Source organism: Apaloderma vittatum, unplaced genomic scaffold, assembly GCF_000703405.1.
Source record: "Apaloderma vittatum isolate BGI_N311 unplaced genomic scaffold, ASM70340v1 scaffold18071, whole genome shotgun sequence".
Taxonomy (NCBI): domain Eukaryota; kingdom Metazoa; phylum Chordata; class Aves; order Trogoniformes; family Trogonidae; genus Apaloderma; species Apaloderma vittatum.
The window spans coordinates 22,150-46,205 of record NW_009700976.1 but is presented as its reverse complement, the minus strand read 5'-3'; the positions used below and the strand labels follow the sequence as shown (position 1 = coordinate 46,205).

Genomic DNA, 24,056 nt, shown 5'->3' with positions numbered 1-24,056 from the left:
TTATCTAATCTATTTAGCAGCAATTTTTTCTCTCTGGGAAAAAAGAAGGCAACGTCCCATGGCAAAAAAAAAAAAAAAAAAAAAAAAGGGAAGTTTTGTTTATCTACTCACTGTTTCCAGTATTTCACTTGTTGCTTTTAAGACCTTATTCTTAAAGCACTACAGGAACAAGTGCCTCCTGCCCTCCCCACACACGCCTCGCGTTGCCCTCTCAGTCCTGCCAAGCCACTGCCACAACGTAAGGTCAGGATGAAACTATTTAGCTGAAATCTCTAATACGAAGCTGATTAATAACAAAACATTAAGCAAATTGTATTTCCAGTTCCATTTAATTCCTCCCCTAGAGCACTCTGAACACCTCAGACAACTCACTTCCCTCTCCTCCAGCAAAACGCCGCGGCTCTTCCCTCTCAGGCTTAGCCCTTTTTCAAACTTATTTTCAGTAGGAATTTGTCCAGACGCTGCAACTCTTTTCCCTTTGGACCGATTACAATGACGAGCAACAAATGCCTTAAAACAAAGTATTGGCTGTGCTACAAACAAGCTCGGGTGGGGAGGGGCACTGGAAACTGGGAGAATTTTAAAGACCAGCACAACGGACTCCACACGAATTAAGTTGCTTGTGTCTCAACTGATTTCCAGCCTGGAAAACTCGCACGAGAACAATTCCTACAGTTCATCCAAACAGCTCCTCTACACAAATTTCATTCCTTATTGGAGTTCTCTCCTTCCAGAACCCACAGCAGCTTATGGGATTCAGGTGTCCACGGGGTGGTGGGACTTGAGGTGTTTGTGGTTCATGGACTCAGCAAGCCTCAGCTTTGGCTAAATAAGGTTACAGAGCTCCACTTTTCTTTTAGAAGGTTTTCTGTGCTTTCTTTTTGGAGAAGCAAGGCTTCTCTTTCATACAGATAGTGCCTGTCCTGAGCACTGGGTGTGCTGGATAACGCAGCCACACATGAAATTCTTATCAGCCGGTGTAGAAAAATCTTCCCACCCCATCACTACAAAGGTCATACACAATTGCTCTCAAATCGTATATAACAACCAACTTAGCAGCTCCACGACACACAGATTTGCAAAAAGGCAACAAGGAACATCAATACTGGATGAACATCAACACTGCACGAAGAGCAGAAGAGACCTGGAAATGGGAAGTGGCCCCAGGGTACAGGCAGCCCCTGGCACACAGAGGAAAGAGCAAACAGACTACCTGAAGGTCTTGTCCTCACTCCAGAAGAGGCAGCCAAGCCCTGCAAGCAAGCAGAGGAAGTAACAGGAACATTCTCCTCGACAGTCTGTCACAAAAGGGGAGAAGAAATAAATAAATAAATAAATAAAATTAAAAGCTAAAAAGGGAGCTGAAGACACGGGACATTACAAACCCTTATCAATTTTCACAACCTGAATTTTCTAACTTGTACTAACAAAGCTTTCTCCAGCCCATGTTCAGTTGCAGGAAGTTTCAGAATTCATACCTGTAATTTGGGGAGTAGAGGGAGTAGGGTTACTTTTTTTTCTCTTAAGCACATTTTCCCCCCCCTCTCAGACATATGCTGCCTAATTGCAGCTACAGAGTAGATTTTATTGCTAGCATTTAGACGAGTAAGTGCTCACTGACATGCAAGATGGGAAAGGTTCCTCCCCTGGGGAACAGAACACAGAGAATGATTAAGCGACCAGTAGGTATTTAAGAACACAAAAAATATCGGCAGATCAGGGTTGCAGTTCTGACTGAACAGGAGTCGGCACAGGAACAAGAGCTAGCCTGCTGATTTCCAGCAGGGTGTACCATTGGTGAAGGATAAGTCTTTAAGCTTAGGATTTTTATACACTTTTTCATAGTAAAAAGGCAGAAAAGTAACCACAGTCTGCTCCCCCAGAGGCCTGGATCAGGTGCTCCTGTTTTGTCAGACGGCTGAACCAAACCTGGCGGTCCGTGGTCCCATCCTGTCTCCCCCCTAAATCCTTTTGTAGGGGTGAAATAGCTGCCTATCATTTGCAGTAGCCACCTAATTTCAAGAACGTATCTACAGTAGCACCCACACATGGAAACATTTCAAAAGCAGCGTAAAAGAATAAATACATGACAAAATTATTGAAATCATTTACGTAAGGACTGCAGAAATGTAACACATAAACTTTTTATCTTGCACTAATGATCAATTTCCTTTATTTTGTACAAAAAATATAAAAACATTTATATATTTAAAAACAATCCGTCTGCCCTGTTTAGACTTTTAAAGTTATAACCCTTATTTTTGAAGTTGTTAGCTATAAAGCATTTTAAAATTACAAAGTGCAGCAAAACATCATTTAATATTTTTCAAAATAGAGCAAAACCTCATAAATAAGTTTTACGAACATTATGAGGATATTTTTCAAGCAAATCCTACCCGCTAAGGTAACTAAAATGATGCTACAATTCATTTGTTGTATTTGATTACTACTGAATAAACTTAATTCAAACTGTTTCTATAGGTTTACTGAAATTACACATTCCCACATGCAGAGATCAAACCTGCGACTCTACCGGATCAGAGAAGACAAAAACCTGACTCTGAGGGTATCTATCATACAGTCACATCAATTCTTTTCAAAGCAGTCTTGTCCTCCAAACTGTCAGCACAACAAGGAAGAAAAATATCAACTTCTTTCCGCAGCCCAGGACAGCCTTGGGAACCCCTCACTGCCGCACCGAGCCGCGTCGCTCGCGGGTCACATCGCGTTCCGATGTGGTCCTTCAGTCTTCACCTTCATTTGTGCCGCAGAGAAAAAGCAAAGAGTTTGTCTTTGAAGACACCTCCAAGAAATTTCCCTTCCCAGCAGTATCTTTCGAAAATCTGTCAGGTTCACACACAGAGTTTTCTTCTTGTTCCTGCAAAACACAGCTCGCAGCAGCCAATCCTTCAGGCTGCTCTGAAAGTCTAATTGCAGTGTGCATTTGCTTTCCTAATTCTTCTATCAGTTTTCCAGGAACAGACGTAGATTGCAAAGAAAACTCTGATTTCTCACCAGTAACCTCAGACGTCGAAGTGTTTGTGCCCTGCCTTAATCCATTATAGTCAGTAAGTGGAGCTGTCCTCTCCTCTTGGAGCGAGTCGTGTGAAGAATTTCTTTTCCCGTCTTCACTGGCAGAGGACTCTCGCTCATCTGAATCGGAGCCTGCCGTCTCGGACGATGAAGCACTGCTTGATTCTTCAGAGTCACTTGTCTCCGACTCGGAGGACGGCAGCTGTCGCGCAGAACCTGTGCCAGCAGCTTCTTCCTCTTGTACCAGCACCGCTGCCGCTTCCAGCTCTTCCAGTTCAAATCCTAAGTCGGACTTAGCGAGCACGGTTTTCTGCAAGGATTCAGAGAGCGCAGCCAACTTTTTTGACCTTTAACAAAGAATGAGATATACTATTTAGCTTTACAAACAGAACTTCCCCATTTGATAACGGGAACGCAAATCTCCAACATTTCTATTATTCGCTTGGTTTGCAAACAATTTTCTTCAATTAAGATTGTAAAATTAGATGCTACAGGGGTAAGTTTTTTCCACATGGCTAGCCAATATCCCGTTGAAAGCTTTTGGTGACACTTTCAGAAAAGATATCGCTCCTTTGATGTTGCACAGGAGGGGATTTCAGAAGAAACCCTGCTGCCTTCAGCAGTTTGGGCCTTGCTGGATTAAGTTTACATGCAGCAAAATCATTTTGTTTTACCACCCTTCCAGGTACATCTGTTAAATGCAGAAAAACTGATAGCACGTAACTGATCAAGTCCATCTCAGTGGCACATACAGCGCGCCCAGGATAGCAGGAGATGGTCAATACTGGGTATGCAGGTGTGCTTTACCTTTGTAACTCAGCTGTAAGACAATTCAACACAAATATCAGATCAATTTAGATTAAGGTCTCTAATAAAGCTGGAATATCCCATCAGCTTGAAACCTTTGGTACAGCTCAAGTGTTCTGAAGCACCAGAGAGAATGAAAAGTAAAAGAGCGCCTAGAAACGGAGGGGCAGGGGGCCGAGGGGAAAACAGGTATAAAATAACAAACACACATCCTGTTTCTTGTTGTAGAGTTTTCCCGCAGACTATCAATCAGCTTTTCACCACTTCCTGCAGCAGCAGGTCTGCTATAAATCCCGCCGTAACTGACTGGGTTTCATTTCCTCTGCCAAAGCTGCTAACCTGCAAGGCACGACACGCTGACACTGGAGCAAGTAGCTGATAATGTAATACATGACTCCTGCGAGGCAAAAGTTAAAGTGCTTGTTCTCTCAGCTGAATGATTTTAAAGATCTTTATATTCTATTTCCCAGGGGGCATAATTACTCAGTATAACATTGGCACTTCAATTTTTTATTTTTTTTTTCCCCTCCTCCTAAAGGAATTGTATTTAAAAGTGGGGGAAGGGAAATTCAATGCAGCTTCTTCCACGTTTTACAGAGGGAGCGCAACATTTAAGAGCTGGACTCGGAATAAAACATACGAAGCTTCCTTAGTTCAATCCATAGACTAGAAAACTAAGAAGTATGTCTTTCCCCAAAGTAACAGAAGTAACAAGGAACAAGCTATATTTCTAGGATTGGTAAATCTAAGAATTAAAGCACAACTTTATCCTAGAAGCCTCCAGTATAAAGATGGGTATCAAACTTTAAAACCACTGATTACTTAACACTATTTTTTTTTCTTTTTGGTGATGTATTTCCATTTGATTTTTGTAAAGAATTTGACTTTTTCTCGACAAGTTATGGAGGATTTGAGAAATTGCCAATCTCATTTGGACAAAGAAAGCATTCTCCCTGCTCCACAGGTAGAAAGACACGGGCAACGGTTCATGAAGCCTTGCAGGGAGGGGGTAACAGAATAATGGGCTTGCACAGAAATCTGCTTCCTGAACGCAGAGGCAAGAAGCTGGTTTATACCAAGTCACAAGAGTATATCCCACTCAGAAATCATTTTGCTTTGCTTTTGAGACAGTCTCCTTCATTCTAACCCCACAGGTACTCGTGTTTGCGCACGCGCTCCCCTCCCCTACGAGAGCTGTTACCAATACAAAGGTGCGATCCCTTTTCCCGTCCTGTCGCCTGACTGTCCACAAGAATACAACGAAGGAGCTCCAAAAGCTAAAGACACCTTACGACAGAGAACTCTGTTTTGTGCCTATTTTATATCTAGTTCCTTTTAATTTCAGACAGCCGTGAGCAACACACTGTAGGCACAATTTCCTCTGGTGATACATCTCAGCCTCCCCTACCTGTTTTACTACTGCCATTACAGATAGAAAACCCATTTCAAAAGTCTTGGGTGTCCTCACATCTCTTCTATCAGGTCTGTCACTTTGCTTCCCAATCCTGTATGGGGTCTTTGTCTGGCTTTTCTGTATTTCTACTCTTCTAATTTTTCACATATGTTTTTTCTATAGATACCCCCAGTCCTTAAAATCGCTCCCTTAAAAACCTCTCCTCCTTTTTTTGCTGTTCTCTTATAACGCAATTAACACATTTGATGAAGAAACATGTCACGTAGCTGAATTGAGTGTTAAGGAGATTTTTGGCATCAGGTACTTTTTGGCATTAATAGATACTTCACTGTGCTCCAGATTACTTAATGCCAAGCACTAAGGAAGAAAACACACAACGATATCCCCAGGGGACTCAACAAGCATTATGTTACGGAATAGATGTGGTACTGCTGACAGATTAAAAGTGGCCTCTCTAAAGGAGCAAGTGTTTGGTTACTCTACATAAATTGAGTTCAAAGAGAAGGAACGAGAAGGCTCCTGCCTGAGAGCTACAAGCACCTGCTCTACTGGACACCTGTAAAGCTAATACGCATTCTCAGTCCGAGAATTAATTCCTTCCGAGTGATCAAAACACGCTACAAAATAATGACAATAACCGATTTCATAAAATAACAGAGGCTTCGAGTTTCACATTTAGTCTTTTTTCCTCCAACTTTTTGACAGAACTACTGAGAGAGGACACCCTCTTTCTCTTGCACCGACCAGCACGGTTCAGAAAAGGAGAAGGGGCGCAGCCTTCATGCAGACCTGCGTGACCTCCCTTCTCTCTGCACCGCTGATGCCCCACAGATCACGTTAGGCCAACCGCAACAGGAACCTGCTAATAAATCATCAACAAAAATGGGAGGTTATTTTACTACTTTTTTCAGGTATTTGATCTAAACAGCATAAAAGTGTCTTCTTCCAGTCACTCTGATTTCTTAGTAGCTTACATGTTTCTTTTCGGCTTCCACTCCGGTCGTCAAGTCTCTTCCAGAATAAAAACGGACAGTCTACAGATCTTGACATTCCAATATGAGAAACAAACTCAAAGGTGTCACGTCTTTGACAAATCTATACATAAAAGTAGAAAACTCCACTCTCCATCTTGCCAATCTTCTATCAAGAGAAAAAAAAGGGCACTTGAAGAGTGTTTGGGTTTTTTTTTTTTAATCCTCCTGTGCAAGGGGCTAAGGGAATTACATTTAGCTATCAGTCCATCCTGTTTAAAGACAATTATCTAATTTCAAGGAGAACTGAGGTTCAGGAATGCATTTCACATCAGCCTTAAGAAAAGGTGGCAGCGCTCCCCGGACAAAAAACAGGGCAAACAGCTTAAAAATCAGAGCACAGAAATTCTTTCAATGGGAGACTGTGGGTCTCTGAGCTAATGATTTCCCTAGCTGATAGATGAGCAACTATTCACGAAACAAAAATGAGACACCAGAAACGAGATATCACGCATTGGAGACTTGCAGTAAACAAGTCCTGCTGTTTCCAAAATCTTTTGAGTAGTGTTTTAGAGATTAGACAGCAAATACTTTAATTTTTCAAGTATGATTAATGCAATTGCATGACTACTTTAAGACATGCTCATTCAGTATGCACATTTGTGGTAATGATATCTTATTATTATGGTAATAGTGTTCTTACATAAACATGCATAATAGGTTTTAAAGGTGCTACACACGATAATTATTAGTTATCAAGATGCCAGCTGCTTAAGGAAAATGTTTAATTACAGGTTAAACTGATCAGATGCATGTTTTGTTTAATGTATAGCTTTGAGGAACAGATAACAAGAAAGGCATCTCAGGGCTTGCCCACGTAGTCTGGAATTAAAATTTCAAGACAGAACTACTGTAGTCACAGGAGAGTTTCTCTGCGAGCTAGAAGGAAAAAGAAATCTTGTTCCACAGATCTCAGGTTACAAAAGAGTAAAACTGGGGTGAAAATAACAAAGAATCAAAGAGGATTTAGCAAATAAAGGGAGATGGATTTAAAAAAAATAAAAAGTTTGTGGCAACAGGAAAGGGAAATTGTCACAGGTTTACAGCAAAGTCCACCTGTGGCAGCACGAAGACTGTGGTGCTGAGGCACCAGCAGCAGCCAGGGTGGGAGGAGAGCAGGACACAACTTCTCCAGTGAAGAGACTGATGCTCCTACGAGCTCCAGTTCTACCTTCTGTTCCAAGGGGTAAAGAGAGCACTAGGATCTGATGAATCAAAAGAGCTGTTATCCCCAGAACACAGAGCTAGGAGAAAAACGCCCCACAGGAGACATACATTGGAGATTTGATTGTTTCCACAAAAGATTTAAGATGAGCTGGAAGGAAAGACGAAAGCAGCAACCTAGCCACAGAAAGTAAAATATAAATGCAGAACTTAAGGGATACATCCAGACACAAAATCCTCTACTTTTTGACAAATGCTGAAATAAAAATAAGTAATTACGCTTCTCTATACTGTGTCCATCAGTCAGAAATACCAGGTTTAAAGAACAAGTGTTAATGGACCAGGTCTTTCCATCTGCCTCGTACTTGCCTCACATCCAACTCCCCTGCTTTAGCAGTTTAGTCATGTTTAAAAAACAAATCAAAAAACCCAAACCACCAAACAAACAACGCAGAGAACTTGAAAGTACAAAAATGTGCACTCTGCTCCTAATTCTGTATGAGGAGTGGCTCTGCGTACTCCATCATGGCATGGAAGTTACATACCTAAAACACTGCAGAGTATTTGCAGACATGGGAGTAAACAGTCAGATCGGCAGCACAGCCTTTCCAAGCAGGAGTCAGTAACATTTCACTATGGAATGAAAAGCGACTTCTCTTGCACAGGCACAAGCTCTAGCTTGCTTTTGTTTTTGTAAACAATAGAAGGATTAATTCTACCACCTCACAAGTCTGGCTTTGCGTTTCACAGATGGACACAAATATGCACTTTCGTGAAGCACCCCGTGTAAAATAAGAGCAAGACATGGCAAAACGCAACAGAATTTTCTTAGTGTCTACCCCAGCTCCATCACAATGAAGCCAGCGCACAGTGCAGTCACGGCAGATGGAGCTATTCTTGCCCAAGCACAACACAAAAGCAACGAAACATAGGAACCTGTATATCAAAAACGTTGACTTTGCTTACCAGTCTGGTGGTGTTTGAATGCTACCTGACTGGTCTTGGAACCAAGCTAGAGTCTAACTAGTCTTGGAAGCAACTCAAGTCTTGTTATATTGTTCGAATGTGGTCAGGGCCTCTTCACTGTGTTACAAAGGGAATCAGTCCTCTACCTTAGCTCTACAGAGCCAACAAGTCCCATTTTAAATGTTTTATGTTAATTATCTTTAAGCCTTACAGGCAAGGTAAACCAGTCTCAAAGAAACAGGAGCCACTTCAAGTGCAGACGTGCCTTTGCAGTGTCGTAGATTCCACCAAACATGAAGGTGGGCCCGTCTTGCTGCCAAGCAGTCAGTCCCTGGCCGGCCTGCAATTCCTTGAGAGTTCACATACACACTTGCAGCATGCTGTGCCAGTCAGCAGGGCTGACAAATACGAAAAAAAAGGCTGTTATTTAACTTATCTCCTCTCAGCAGGAGCTCTGGACATATCTAATAGTGTAGCAAAGGGTCATCTGCTGGGTCGCAAGGTATTCCCAGCTGCCTTAATGTTATATATTTGCTATATAAGCTACCAGGTTTAATAAGGAAGCATTAGTCTAACTAACTTCCTCAGGAAGGCCTGGCAAAACTCAGATTTATGAGACAAAGTTTCACAGACATCTTCTTTCTTAGATAGATAAGACAGCAAGCAGCACAGCCAGGCAAGAGTACAACCACTTCAAATGCGTTCCACATTACGTATGCAGCAGCACTGCCTGTAATCTCCCACAATGACTCTTTTAGCCAGAGGTATCATAAGTATTAAGGCAACTCTAGAGTTAATATTATCTCAGACATCCCTAGGTATTATCCCAAAGTAGGTCCTCAGATACAGAGGGAGTGTAAATTTCGTATCTTCAAGACACTGACATGTCAGATAAACTATAAGGGATAACAAATTTTTCTGCCTTGCCACAGGACTGGTTGAGGACAAGCTGTAACAGCACTGAAGCGCCGTTTCTGCACAGGATGTCATTGGTGAACAAACGGACCAGGCTCTCCGGACCCTTCAGATCATCTTATTTTCCCCCTGCCCAGAGTGGTTCTCGCTGGATTCCATCCATCACTGCCTTCCAGCCCAAGCCTTATGCATCCAGACACACGAGGTACAAAGAGACATTGTTCAATGTTCAGTCCCTTCGTAACGCCACCATTAATTTCCCACAGGAACTCTGTCATCATCTTGATGAAAATTAATATCCCTGTGACAGTAAGTCTACTGCTTCAGCTCTCTTGAAGCAGAAGGCTCAACAAGTTAGCGCCAAACATGATGTCAAAAGATAAGAAAGTAAGCTCATACAGGGATGACACAGCTGACAAAGCATCCAGCTATTCTTATATATACTTGAGAAGAAAATGAATTCTTCTTCTATCTAAAATTCAGCTGTCAGCTTCTATCTGGTCCTGCACAGCTGCTTGAGCAACCAAACTGGTGATCTCTGAGGAAAGTCTCTTGAAGCTGATAATTGAGCTCACCCTGTCAGGCAACATCATAAGTCATTGGAACAGCGTATTCTGACACCCAGGGGTGGAGGATAAAGTGGAGGAGAGACACAAAAGCTTGAACTACTGTAACATGAACTTCAGGGCTTTAGACCAACAGCAGCACGCTTCCTTCAGAAAGGCAACTAACAAAGCCAAATATCCCTCCACACTTGACACACAATTCCAAACAGCTAGAAAGAAAAGATAATCTCATGATTTAATTCTTATAATGCAGAACTGAAAGACAAATTGATTTTAATAAAATATTCAAGACATGAAAGAGTTTAGGTTTGATCAACCCTGACTGCTAAAACATAGAAGCAGTAACGGCAATGGTGTTGAATGCAAAAGTAGGCTTTGTTAATGCAGAAACATCTAAAGTCAACATGCACAAAAAAGCATAAGTGGTTGAACAGTGAGATCAGATAAAAAAAATTCTCCAGTTCAGGAAAAGAATCCTTACAAATGGACATTTAGCTGCAATAATAAGAACCTCACTGCACCAATCATGTGCTGAAAATTCTCTTTAAAAGTCATGCATTACAAAAGAACAGGAGCCTCTAAATCTGCCTGGAGATAAGAGACAGAGACTCAATTACACCTTTTAGCACTTTTTTATACGAGATGCCATATTTCGCCATTTTATTATTTCACTTTCAAGGTTATTCCTAATGAGTACTTTAAGTTAGACACTAGTCACTGACCTTCAACCATAGCGAAATACTTTGGAAAACCTAAGCTCCAAATCAGGGAATAAAAACACTCCAGAAGTTGTTCTCAGAGAAATCCATAGTAGAAACCCCATAGCCTTGATAAATATTAAGACAGTGACACTCGCTTTGCCCTACTGTACACAATGCTGCATATACAGACTATGACAGCGAACCTAACTTCACGCTGGTTTCATTGCAGAACACCTTGTGCGTGCCTTTACCCAATTCCCCACAAGCTTAGGGAAACTGTGCAAGGATTTTATTTCATCCAGCTCGGGGAACACCACTATTCTCTACAGTGAAACATGACTAAAGCTTCACAAAGCGTGACAATACTACCATGAAGCTTAAGGCATGAAGTGGAAAAGAAAACACACACAGCACCTGAACCACAGGACAACCCTTTCATGGAAACAGAAAGCCGTCAGTCTGAAGAGCGCAGATCAAAAAGTCTTTTATACCTGCGCCACGCACAGAAAATCCCATAGGTTTCAATGAGCAGAAAAGTCTAAGTCCTATTTTATGTCTCTTTTCACAAACGGCACCTCTAGCCACAAAATTCCTTATTGTATTACGCAGAAAGACGAATATGTAACATTTACTAAATCACTTTCCAGCCTTTATCAGGTCATCATAACCCTACCTGGCTCATGAGCTCTGACAGAATCCCAGAAGAGGCAGCGCCCTTACCAGCCAGCGAGATAAACAAACCCAGCACCATTCAACACCTTCACAAACTTCATTTATTACACATTTTTATAGTAAGAGGCAGAACCAATAAATAACTCCATTAAAGTCTCATTAGCTCTGATCAATAGGTACAGGATATAACATAAGAACAAAGACAAATTTAAGGTGTTAGTGAGTAAGAAACGGGACCATTTTCTTCAGGACTTCAGTGAAAATTGACTTAAACGTTAACTAATCTTCTACATTATCCACAACAAAAGAAAGATGGATGAGTGTAAACACAACAGAAATAAAGCAACATTTGTTCACCTGATTTAGTACCAGTTTAACCACTGTCTTCACAGGAAAGAAACAAACCATCTCCACAGCACAGCACTGAAGACTGCTTGATTTCTACACTGCCTTACGGAAAACCAGCTGCTAAAATAAAATGTGCTCATTCGATTCAAGATCTTTGACACAACTGCAGATAAAAATCCATTCTTTCCATTTCTCAAGTGGGTGGATTCTGATTTGTAGCCTAAATAACTTAGGTTTACACAGTTACACTGTCCATGTCTGTACTTACTAATAATTATTTCCTTTCTAATAGCTCTTGGAAACACCAGGCAATTTCCATCAAATCTAAGAGCAACTAGGGTTTAAAAAAGATCTTTAAAATCCAACATATTTCATGAAAATAAGCAGATGTATAAATAATGAGCCTCACAAGGAAAGGCCAGACGACACAGCTCAGCCCAGCTCCTGCAGGTGCTGCCTCTTGCCTCCTCGAGGTGTCAGAGGTGGTGGAGAGATTAGGGCTCGAGTTTATCTGAGTCACCTGATAAGAGTTTATCTGATTTATTTTTTATCTGATTTTTTAATCTGATTTATTTTTTTATCTGATTTTTTATCTGATTTATTTTTTATCTGATTTATTTTTTCCTTCCTTGTAGACATCAGACAGAAGAGAAACTGGAAAAGTGTTCACTACACATCAACTCTTTAACATAGGCAACTACACAATAAAAAGGGGAGCACCGGGCTCAAAAAGAAGTCTGGAAAACTGACCGCCCTGTAGGCAAGATCCCACCACTTTAAACTGATGGGATTAGAAAAGGAGAAATCCAGCACCAAGAGATCTCTTCTGACAAGAGAAACCCACCACGTATCTCCCGGTGACAGTCCTGCACCACAAAACAGTGGCTGATGTGAAAGAATCCAGTGGGTTTAAGGGGAATATAAAATGATTTCATCTTGAAATTTGGGCTTTCAAAGGGCATTACGTGAATTCCGAAAGTAAGGGCGTGATATACTTACACTGCAATCCAACCTGCTGCCTTGTGAACATGAACTGCTATCTACAGAGCTCAAAGTACTACAGCTTGTTAACCATAAGTCAATATAAAACATGGCACCATCGTTTCAATTTAAGTGACTTAATTTTACGTTAATAAGTCTGAACATTTCAACTGACTTTCCCCTTCATATTTATTCTGAAATTCCACGTTGCTTCTTTCATAATGATTCTAAACACTACATGAGCTGAACTTAACATTTATAAATATTTTAAAAAACGACAGAGCCTTCCAGTAAAACATCATACTCTCATTACTTGGTCTTTTTGAAAAGTTGAAAGCAAACATATCATGGACAGCTCACTTATGCAGACGACACTATGAAAATATTTGTGAAAGAAAACAGAGTCAATATTGCACTATAAAAGGAAACTGAATAGTATTTCTATGCTTTAAAACCACTTTAATCGAGCTTAGAAGCAGCCCAGTGTTGCCAAAACAGCTTCAGTAAGCTGCAGTCAGTCCAAATATCCAACAATGGCACAGCTTCCAAAGTCATGTATGATAAACACAAATAATGAAAGATGAACAGATTACTCACCACAACACAGACACAGCAAAAGGGAAAAGATTTTATAATGTGATAGGAAGCATTGGCTGCGTTACCCAAATGGAATGCTGAATTGCTCTGCATTATCCCCATGTCCCTCAAACTTCTTAATTGCTATTAACTAGAACTTGGTCTTCGCCATCACCACTGGAGATCTAAGAAACAGCACTCCTAATGCTGCAAATTATATAATTTGCATTACAACACGGTACTCCCACAAAGCAGTGCAGAAGACGTGAATTTCTGTGTCACGATAAAGCAAGTAAAGTCAGGTATTACATTACTGCAATGTGATGCTATCCCCTTGCAACGGAATTTATCCACCAAACCACCAGAGTGCCGGTGAGGCTGAGCAGAGCTCTGACGCCGCTCCTGCCCAACACCCGGAACACCTGAAGGGAAAACACCTGCTGTAGTTTTCCCACTCACAGTCCATTCTCAACTCACAAATCTAAACACAAAAAGACACCAAACCTGAGCATCTTGCAAACTCCTGGCAGGAGAGCAGATTTTTGCAAGGGCCTGAACTGAATGGCCTGCTCCCATCTTCTTTCCCACACCCTGCTGTGTTTGTAGGGCACCTCCGATCAGATGCTCTAGAGCATCAGCGTGTCTCTTAGGAATAATAATAATTAATAATAATAATAATGCCACCACTCCCACTGACTTGGCTGCAGATCCGACTTGCTGACAGAGCCAGGGAAACTTGCAGGCCCTGCTTTCAGCGTCACGCAGCTGCCCCACACTGCCCAGCTCTGCCAAGCAGGAGTCCCCAGGGCACCGCAGGGAGCTGGCGTTAGGCCACAGTGAATTATCATCTCATTCCACTTTTTTTCCTCACTTCCTGAGATTTACAGGGCAATCCCTGCAAGGGGCAGGGGGAAGGGAGCAAGCTAGCTACTCACAGGGCTGGAAACAAAACGGGAAGAAATGATCAGCCAGCAGCACGGCGCCCCACTTTGATCACAGCTGCACACTCCACCTGCTTAGAAAGGCAACAACTTACCCAGGCTCATCCTTCCCCTCCTCAAAACAGAAGAGTCAGCCGAGACGTGCTGACTGAAAAGACATGACACAGATCACTGACCCTTCTGCAGGCAGATAGGAACTGCCTCCCAACAACTTTGGAAAATCAAAGCAGTAGCCTGAGGGAGGGGGGAAAAGGCTTTCTTCTTTGCTTTCTCTACCCACAGCAAGGTGCATTCAGACACAGCCTGAAGGAATATGAGCTATAGAAAAGTGATGGAATAAATAGGAAAAAAAAAAAAAGCAAGAGGAAAGGAGAGGAAAAACATCAAAGGAAATGGCAGCTAGCAGCTGGGAGATGAAATCCCTTGTTAAAAATCCATGTTTTACAAAGCTTCCTAAACATATATAAAGCAGAATTTCTGATATTATATCCACGTGTCTGTCACCTTTTTCAGCCTTCAGGGCAAACAGTGCTTTGCTTTAAGCCTCTTAAGTCAGTATATTACATTACTTGGGTATTGTTATTTACAAAGTGCTCTATGTTCACCGACTGCTTTACAGACAACTGACGTGACAGCTCAGGCCTTAAATAAGATGCAACATTTAATGAGAGGCACGGCAGCTCGAGATGACAGTAAACAAAAAAACCACGCATCAAAACAGTGAAAGCGGAGACATATATAACGTGCTTGCAAATTATTAGTTGCTATTTTTAAATCAAAGAACTGTGCTCTAAGGATTAAAAGCAGGTGACTTGGGATGAAAATAAATAAATCTGGGTTCTCTACCAAATCTAGGCAGCACCAGTCAATGCACTTTTTGACAGACTGCTAATCCCTTAGATCTAAGTTTTAAGGATAGCATTTCCTCTTTTTAGAAGACTACAAAAGGCTGGTTTAGTAGCATAGTAAGTTCCGTAGAACCTCAAACACTTTCTGCACCACACCCGCAGTGTGTCTGCACTACAAGGTTGGGGTTTTTTTGAGCTATGCTATCTTGATGGAAACCAATAAAACAGTACAGAATCAGCAACCTAAGGAGCATGTGCCAATTTGTAATTACTCTTCACCAGGAAAACGTGAAAACTTACTGCTGTCTGCATTTCTCCTGTTTCCTGTTGAACCAGATGGATTTTATCTATAATTCTTTTTTGTTATACTACACTGTGGCTAAAAACTGAAATCTCTATCATCTCACTAATAAATCCAAAAAGACCTTTAACTTTCTTACCAATGAACTACTGAGCTTATGCCGCCTCTCATCATAACACAGGTCAGTCATTCACAGAACCTTTCCCTGCTAATTCCCTCAATTTTTCAACATCTCTTTGAACAGACACTCGAAACAGCCTGTGGTTAGGCACAGTCTCACAAATGATGCATTCGAAGATCATGCTACTTCCTTCTCCTAAATGACACCACTGCTTCTTCAGCTGAAGACTGCACTCACCCTTCTCTTACCTCCTCAGAGATAAATGGGTGCTCAGGTTCAAACTGTTCTCAAGCATGACTCAACCTATTTTTCTGGAACTGGTGCCCTCAGTTGTCTTATATTCTCCAATCCATAACTATGAACTACAATCTTTCCTCATCAATGTGCCATCCCATACCTGGATTGTATTAAAACGCACCTCGTTCAAACACGCACATATTGCCAGTCTATGCAATTCATTTTCTACATTTAAATAAATAGTATTTAATGTTACCAACAATTTCTACTCATGCTGTACTTTCTTACAGATTGTTAAAGACACTGGGCAGTACCCAGACAAAAACTCTGAGAACAACGGATTATCTCAACTTTAGAAAGCAAAAAAAGTGTCTTGTCCCAGACTGTTGTGAGTTGTTTCTTTGGTTTGTTTTGGGTTTTTTTGCAGTATTTCCTAGAACACTGACGTATCAGTAGCTCCTAGGATTGGTGGTATGTAAAGGGACATACGCATAAAATGAACCTCAAGGAGCCTGCAAACAGACCATGTGCAGTGGCCTCTCCCCTTATTGGTAAAAGTTTGAAAGCCAGCTGGGACATCTGCAAGTGAATACACCACTACAGGCTACCCGAGAAGTGAATGAAAAGCAGACCCAAGGCAGCACAATTACCCAAAGCAATAGCAAAAGCAGCGCTGCATGCTGAATGAGCTGCCAGCTGAAGTAATGCCAGCTTCTAAAGCCTGCTAAGAAGGAATTACAATAATTAGGGATTGTAGTCATGAGCTGCTCTAGCAAGTCATCGCAGGACAATAACCAGATAAAACACAGCTTTGTTACTGTGCTCATGGAAAAGGTGTGATCACAAGGTTTTTTTGGTTTATCCCTTGTGCCTGTGTGGCTCTTGTTAAGCTGAAACAGGAAAGGACAGACTTCAAATGAAAAATCTCCAAAACCCAACAAGTTGTTTTGTTTTGCAGGGAGCGAGGTGCAAGGCATCAAGTGGCTTCAGTGTATCCACAATGACAGTACCATTAGCGAAGGACAGTGAAAAATGTCATTCTCTACCTATGAGAGAGAGCAAAATAAGGGCTTTTGCCGTGGTGGCAATGGGCTTGTTACATTACTTAGTAAATAAAGTATCTGGCTGCCTCAGATCGCACACTAAAAGCACATACTAATGGCAAGGCTGCTTTCACAGCAGCAATTCGGCTTTTCTCTGTACCACCTACTTTGAATACCAGAGCTTTTATCAAACCTGAAATTACCACAGCCTTCCCTAAGCTAAAGGTAACGGGGGCAGCACTGAGGGTAAAGCAAAACCTCAGTTATAGCCAAAGCAGAGTACAGTTGACCATGAAACTGTAATGCACATAAAATACAATCCTATGAGGTGTCTTCTTCCTAAGGTCTTAGCTGTATGAAGTGCTTTAAATATGCTGTACAAATCAGTTTAATCCCATGGAGTCAAGATGCAGGATTTTCATCCAGAATATATTACTGCTTCGGCCTTTGTTCTTCTGTGTCACGGCTGCTGAATCCAAGAGGTTAACAGCCGAAAATTAGCATATTCCTCTAACATTTGAGAATGCGTTAAAGCACTGATTAATTTTTCTTATTTTTTAATACATTTCCTCCTCCTCCCATTACAGACTGAAAATTTAATAAACTAACATGTTATTGGGGTACCATTTGAAAACTTTTTAGCATCATTTTGTTCCTGAATCCTCCTGTCTGAACTTAGTATTTTCATACCAGAGGTGCAGAGCCAAGCAGAGTTACTTTGTTCACCCCTAAATTAGTAGCAGAGTCCTGAGTTTCAGATGTTGTGGTTGAGTCATTCCTAGGAACACAGCAGTGCCACAAAGAGTGAACAGGACTTAGTGCAAAGACCAAAAGATTTTTAAAAGTCTGGTTTTCCTCTATTCAAGTATTTCAAGCTTTACAAGACCCCAAGCCACTAAAGAAAACAAAAATGCCAAGAAGAAACAGCTGCAAAAACGGCACAGTTGAAATAGTTTCTACATACTTTCAAACACTTCTTAAAGGTTTCCAGATCTTAGCAAATAATAACGGGGTCAAATTTCCTACGTTTGCAGAGAGTTGATCCGTTTCACAAATAATTTTAACGTACAATTGGAATATATGTTACAATTCTATTTACATTCATCTGAAGATCGTAACATTTGACTATGGAAGCTTAAAGACATTGTATGTTGCAAAATATTTTCCAAAATCTAGCAAAAGCTTAAGGTAAGTCCTTCAGAAAAGCTGCAATACATCACCTGCTCTCAAATGTTTTTTTGCCCTATAATTGAACACAGCCTAGGATATGGGTGAGCTGGTGTATGTAACAACATATAAGGAAAAGAAGAAAGATGCTCTATACAGGAGAGAACTTAATGTAAAATAATAGACCTATGGATCTATGCAAATACTTACCTGGAGAGAGGCTTCTGAAGATTCAGTGTGGTACAGGGTGTTTAAATGGGCACAAACTACCAGCACTACCTCTGATTATGCTTTGAAAAAACATTAGTAGGCTGTCTTGTACATTCAAACCTAACTTCTTTTTTTTTTTTTGCAAATATAAAGAGATGACAACTTGTAGAATAAATTTTTTAAGTTAGTTAAAGCAAGGTCAGACTGAACATAAAGCAATTTTCCTGCTACCAAACTTTAACCAGTGCAAAGGACTGAAACTACAATGGTGACAGTTGAGTTCTTTCCTCCCTTGTGCACTTTATATCTGATGGACACAGGAAGTGAAAAAAATCCAAAATCTCACAGATTTCTTTTTTTTCCCCTCAGAGGCTTGGGCTCCTTAACACCTTTCCAAAATCAAGCCTTAACACTTGAGGCCCACGTTACACTGTATTAAAACAGTAATTCAGAAAACCTGGGGAAACGAAAACAGGGGGCTGAACAACCACAGTCAATCTCATCACCTGAATAACATGCTGTGAATGTAATTAATCCTACATTTATTTAGAAGAACTTCCCACCCTAGACATTAGGCAGCACCTCCCTGCTGGCTTCAGACTAGGTAATTATGTTGTAACAAGGACTAGCTTTCGATTATAACAAAGAGATGAAAAGGAAAACAGACAACAGACCTACGAAGCTTGCCTATCTTTTAGGGTGTATCTCACCTGAAAGTCAAGAGAAGCAAATTTAACATGCTTCAGAATATCTGACTTCGCTTTAATTTAGCTAGTTCCAATAAAGCTAGCAGCTTCTGCAGAGCTTGTAAGAACGCCATCAGGAATCCTGGGTTTTAACCTAAAGGTAACAGTCCATGCTTGAATGGGTATCTTAACACCTCCAGTCACCAAAATTAGTAAGATTCTATTTGCCTGGGTCGTGGAGCGCACATACTTACATGTGAAGGCGTGACTACATACATTAATGCAGCCTTTATTCTGGGATAACAACTCAAATTGCAGATACAGTTCTACGGGACACTCCAAGACAATTTAACTGCTCATCCCTCTCCTTTACTGCACAAGTTGGAGCTACTACAACATACAACACAAATAATGCTTTTATAGTTTTGACAGAAGAACAGATCATGAATAAAAGGGGAGATGGTAAGTTAAAAAGTAGAACAACAGTGCTAATGGAAAATATAATACAAATTACACGGGATCCAACACCTTACTCTCCTGCATTCATCATACCCATAAAACTTCGAGAAGTTTAGAACCACACAACTGCACAAAAGCAGGAGCATTAACCCCCAGAAAACTGTCAGGAACACTAACAGCTTCACCTCCCATTCAGGAACGCAGATACATTCATATTTATTACTCAAGTAACATCTGTTTAAAACTAACCCTGTATTTAAAATTAGGTTAAAATATTTTAAGTCAGCACAGGTTCATTTGTTCTCTTATGTAAGGACACCAAAGGGTGCACAACTCCCTGCTCGCCCAGACAAGGACTCCCAGGGAGTCACCCCCCTCCTCGTGTCAGGGCCAGCAGCAGAGCTACCAGAAGGCACAAATGTACAAGAGCGGACAACAAAACCCAACGTGAATAGAGGCTGGCACAAAGGGGAATACAAAACACTGGGGGGAGACATCAGGCTGCACAAAGAAACCTCAGCAGAGTCCGTGGGTAAACTACTCTGACTTCTATAAAGGGCACAATTCCCGCGGGGTCACAGACACGTCCCTCCTCTCTGGCAGAAGTGCAAAGGCTTTCCCGCAACAAACCCACATCCAGATTCCCCTGGTCTGGCAGCTCTTTCTCTTCTCCCTCATGCTCAAAGTAAGGTGTGAAGGATACAGAAAAGGACAGACTTATAATAGAAATTCAATTGTAACTTCGCCTTGGAGAGGCTGCCATGTGTATCTTGGGGGTTTGCAAAAGCTCTGACCTGAAGAAAAAAAAGTATGCAAACCAGACAAATTAAATTTAGGTTTATTATGGAAATGAAAGTAATAACAGAAGTGACAGCAGGGTGGATGATAAGCTCACTTAGCAGGGGGATCAAATGAAGTGATGACATGTCATTATGACCTCAGGGGTTAAAGATGCAATTTTCCATCTGGCTGCATCTGACTTTTCAACATAAATGTTGACACCACCTGCTGAGATTTACCACAAGCTGCCTCCATAGGTCTTTGTCTAGCTTTTGTTACCCAGGTCAACATCTACTTTCCTCTCTTTTCTGATAAGTTTGGCTGAGCAGCATGCTCCCTTTCTTCAAAACCTAACAAACACTTAGAAGAATTCTACGTGCCACTTCATACAACAGATCAAATTATTAATAGTAACTTCCCAAGCAGCTCAAAGAGAGACACTAGAAACCTAGAGAGCAGGTAAAACTAGCTTTAAGATTGCAAACAGGAACGAGAAATTTTAGCTATGCTTGCTAATATGTCACATTGTCTAAAACTTCAAGGAATCTACTTTTCTCTTTGTAACGGGTACCTGAATGAAAGAATTTTTCTGAAAAATACCATTAGAGAACTTGCTTGTACTCACCATACTCAACTGACTATTAGCCACCTGCATGTGTTTCATTCAGAAGCTTAATCATTTCCAATTCCAGATACATTGTGCTTAAAATAATCATCTTTTGCCAGCCCAGTGACACATTCACTTACTCATCTAATTTAGCCACAGCCAAACTACACTCACAAACCGGATTTGTACTCTTGACATGCTGTTGCCTATAAGGTTTTTGTTTCCATACTGAATATTTAAAAGCTAGTACCTGTCAGTGGTGTTCCTTTCCTGGAGGCTAAATCTGGAATACAACTGTATGTTTGCTACCACTTGATACATGCATTACATTTTTGCCTGTGCCAAGCTTTTTTTTTTTCTAAATCTAAAGCTTCCAGACTTTTTTCTGCCAGCATAGGTGAGCTACAAAGCTTGCAGCCAGCTGGTTTTAAAGTGCCCAGATTCTTAACTAAAATAAACCTACAGTCTTTTTTAACTGTTTGAACAAAGAGCCCCCAGCCACAACCAGGACTTGGGTTACACCCCAGGGAAAGATGGGAAGAACAGAAAAACCTGCAAGAGATTTTGAAAGCACCCTGGGACTAGAGCTATGAAAAAACAGGAGAACAAAGAAAGTTAATCAAGACTGCAAAGAAACACAAAAGAGAGTATCCACACTGATGGGACATGCAAATAACTTCACTGAAAGACACTGCAAAAATACCTTCCCCTCCCAAAACTCTTTCAGCACAAAGATAATGTCATAACCCCTGGAGTGGAAGATGTACCATGCCCTTCCTCACCTTGGGGACCTGTGACCCCCCTATCCTTAACAGAAAGTCAGCCCCCATTTCTGTCTCTGTTAAGGTATTTTCTGAATGACAAGCAAACACTGTTGCTCCCTCCGACAAAAGGGAAAAAACCAAAGTGTTCCTGTTCACTTTGCACACGCTTTACCGCAGGCACCTGCTTCACTGCTAAACTGAACAGGGATGACTTAAGCGTATGCTTAAATGCTTTCCCCGATTCAGTCCCTAAAGATAGGAACAGTTTTTTGTTCTCCTAATGACAGACAACTATTGTGCCATGTCATTATGACAGTAAGATAGCTTAATTGCCCCCCTTCCAGAAGCTGTCAGTTCTGCTTAACTGGTGCATAATGTATGCGTCTGGGAGTAGATGTGTTAATATATCAGTCACTTCTATCCACCATACATTTTCCTCTGCTGTATTTCAAGCAAGCCTTGGGTTTCATGACTGACTTGCCAGACATTATATTCACTGATAGGGGTAGCATGATATTACTGTCCTATACCTCATTTCTTTGTGCAAGACGCAGGAAATAATTTTCTCCTTCTCTATTTTACTGCACTTTTCCAGCTCACCTTCAACCTGAACATGAATTTCCCCATACTTGTGTTTAAGGTGTGGCCAGAAAAGGCCTCCTCAAAAATGACAATGTGAAACGAACTTGCTGTTCCTGGAACGGATCAGGATTGATTAATCAAAATACTTGGTAACACCTGTAGTTGCTTTAAATACTTTGTGCATTGTTACCTGTAGGAACACAGTCATTGAAAGCATACAAAGAATAAGAATGAACAATATTTACAACATGTAATAACCAGCGATGAACTCAAGGCCTTTAATTCTCCCAGAAGTACTGGTAAGGTCACACCTAAACACACAGCCTGTGCGAGCTGGCTCAGTTCTCTCACATGTTCCCTTTTCTGATCACGATCATTACAAAGTTCCCTCCGTATCCCCTCTCTGCTTCTTGTGTCCTGTGCACTTAAGTTTCTTTCTCTCCCACAGTCTCTTGTTAAATTGTGAACCGCAAGGCAAAGACTAATCTAAATCACTGTTTTCTGAGCCTACATGTTGCTATATTAACAAATAAGACAATGGCATTTTTTGTGTTTATATTAGTAATGCCTTCTTCTTCCAGAAATATTACTGGCAACTCATACGTGTACTTGTGGGCCTTCAGAAAAGGCCGTGAAGACAGGGAGAAGACACAAAAGCTGTATGAGAAAAGATTAAATCTGACGCAAACAACAACATAAAGCTTAGTCAGATTTGAACACGCAGCTTTCTTTGTTCCTTTAATCAATTTCTCACCGTTTTCCTACCAATGCTTTTGGTTTCAAACCAGTAAAGCACGCTGACACTTCGAAAAACAGGCTGCCTGCAAAGTTCCCAAGACCCTGGGATAAGCAGAGCTGTGCTGCCTCCCTTGACGGGACACAGGTGAGATGCAGAAGTGCTGAAGCACAAGGACTTTGCAAGTGCCAGAGTCACTGTTCCCTCTCAAGTGAAGTGGAAGTCAAAGCGCGCTGCCAGGGAGGGTGAGCTGGCAAGCGACTACAGGGGCAAGAGTACACAGCGCACAGAGATTTGTGACACTTATTCTGGTGTTAATAATCAATTGGTACAACGGCTACAGTCCATAAATCAGCTGTTTCAACTCTAAGTGGTTTGCGTGTGTGTCTGAGCAGAACTGTTGATGGTACTGGAAGTTATAAATCCAATGTGGAACCAGGAGGTGTTTGCAGCCTTTTCCTAATGTTGCTTAAGTGCTTCATAAACATTCTTCTGCTTGAGAAAGATTGCTGTAGAATGAAAATTCCCCAGAAGCTGCTTTTCTCCCAAAGTCATTAATATATTAATGAAAATTCATGGTTTGTTTTTTTTTTTTAATGCAATTCCTCCCTTTCTCCAACAATGTCACTACATAAAAAAACCGCACGGACTGGTCTTCACTTACAAAGTAAGAACAGCTGGATGGACAAGGCTATTAAATGAAAAAGACTGATCATATTTGCATTTATAGGAGACAGCATTTCTTTTAATTTTACCGATACTTGTTCATAGACGAAGTACAATAAAAACATTTCCTGTATCAATAACTGCTTCAGAACTCACTTGGTTTTTTGAATCCAGATGCAATAGTCTGTAACGAAGAGATCATTAAGGATGTAGGCAGGGTCATTCTCCCCAAAAATCTTGTGTATGTCCAGCAGACACTTCAAAACTGCAGCTTTTCCTGGAAATAGATTTTTTTATTTTTGTAATTCTCTAGAAACTGTAATAGGTAATCTTTAGATCTTCTCACCTTTAAGGCTTTAATAACCATGCTATCTGCAACCATCCTGTAATGTTGATTCAGTCTCAGAACGGCAGCGAAAAGACTGTGCCCTGCAGTATCCTCGCCCATGGGGATGTGGAGCCTCTGAATTTAGTAGGAACCTCTCAGCAAGACTAAAGCCTCAAGGCACCACCCACCAAGAATCCCTCTCCTGCCACTTTTCTGCTTCTGTGAGCTGTGTTGACCTGAACTTCAGCACAGGCACACAGTGCACAATAAAAAAAAAAAGCAGCAAGCTGAAAAGTAACTCACCAGTAACATAAACTTATGCCCCATCATTTATCTGAAGAAAACCTATTTCCCTGTACGCCTACACCAATAGCTGAGCTGGAAAGTAGGAAGGCTGGGAATGCAG

At 41.1% G+C, this 24,056-nt stretch overlaps 1 protein-coding gene across 1 annotated transcript in view; it reads right to left on the bottom strand.

Moving 5' to 3' along the window:
* Window positions 1-2,743: 2,743 nt before the first annotated feature.
* Window positions 2,744-24,056, bottom strand: part of SHQ1 (SHQ1, H/ACA ribonucleoprotein assembly factor) — a 42,078-nt gene continuing 20,765 nt past the window's right edge. Inside the window, exons 10-11 of the mRNA XM_009878977.1 lie at window positions 23,479-23,599; window positions 2,744-3,380 (exon numbers count right to left, since the gene is read on the bottom strand). Coding sequence (XP_009877279.1) covers window positions 2,744-3,380; window positions 23,479-23,599 — 758 coding nt within the window. The remainder of the gene's footprint in view (window positions 3,381-23,478; window positions 23,600-24,056) is intronic.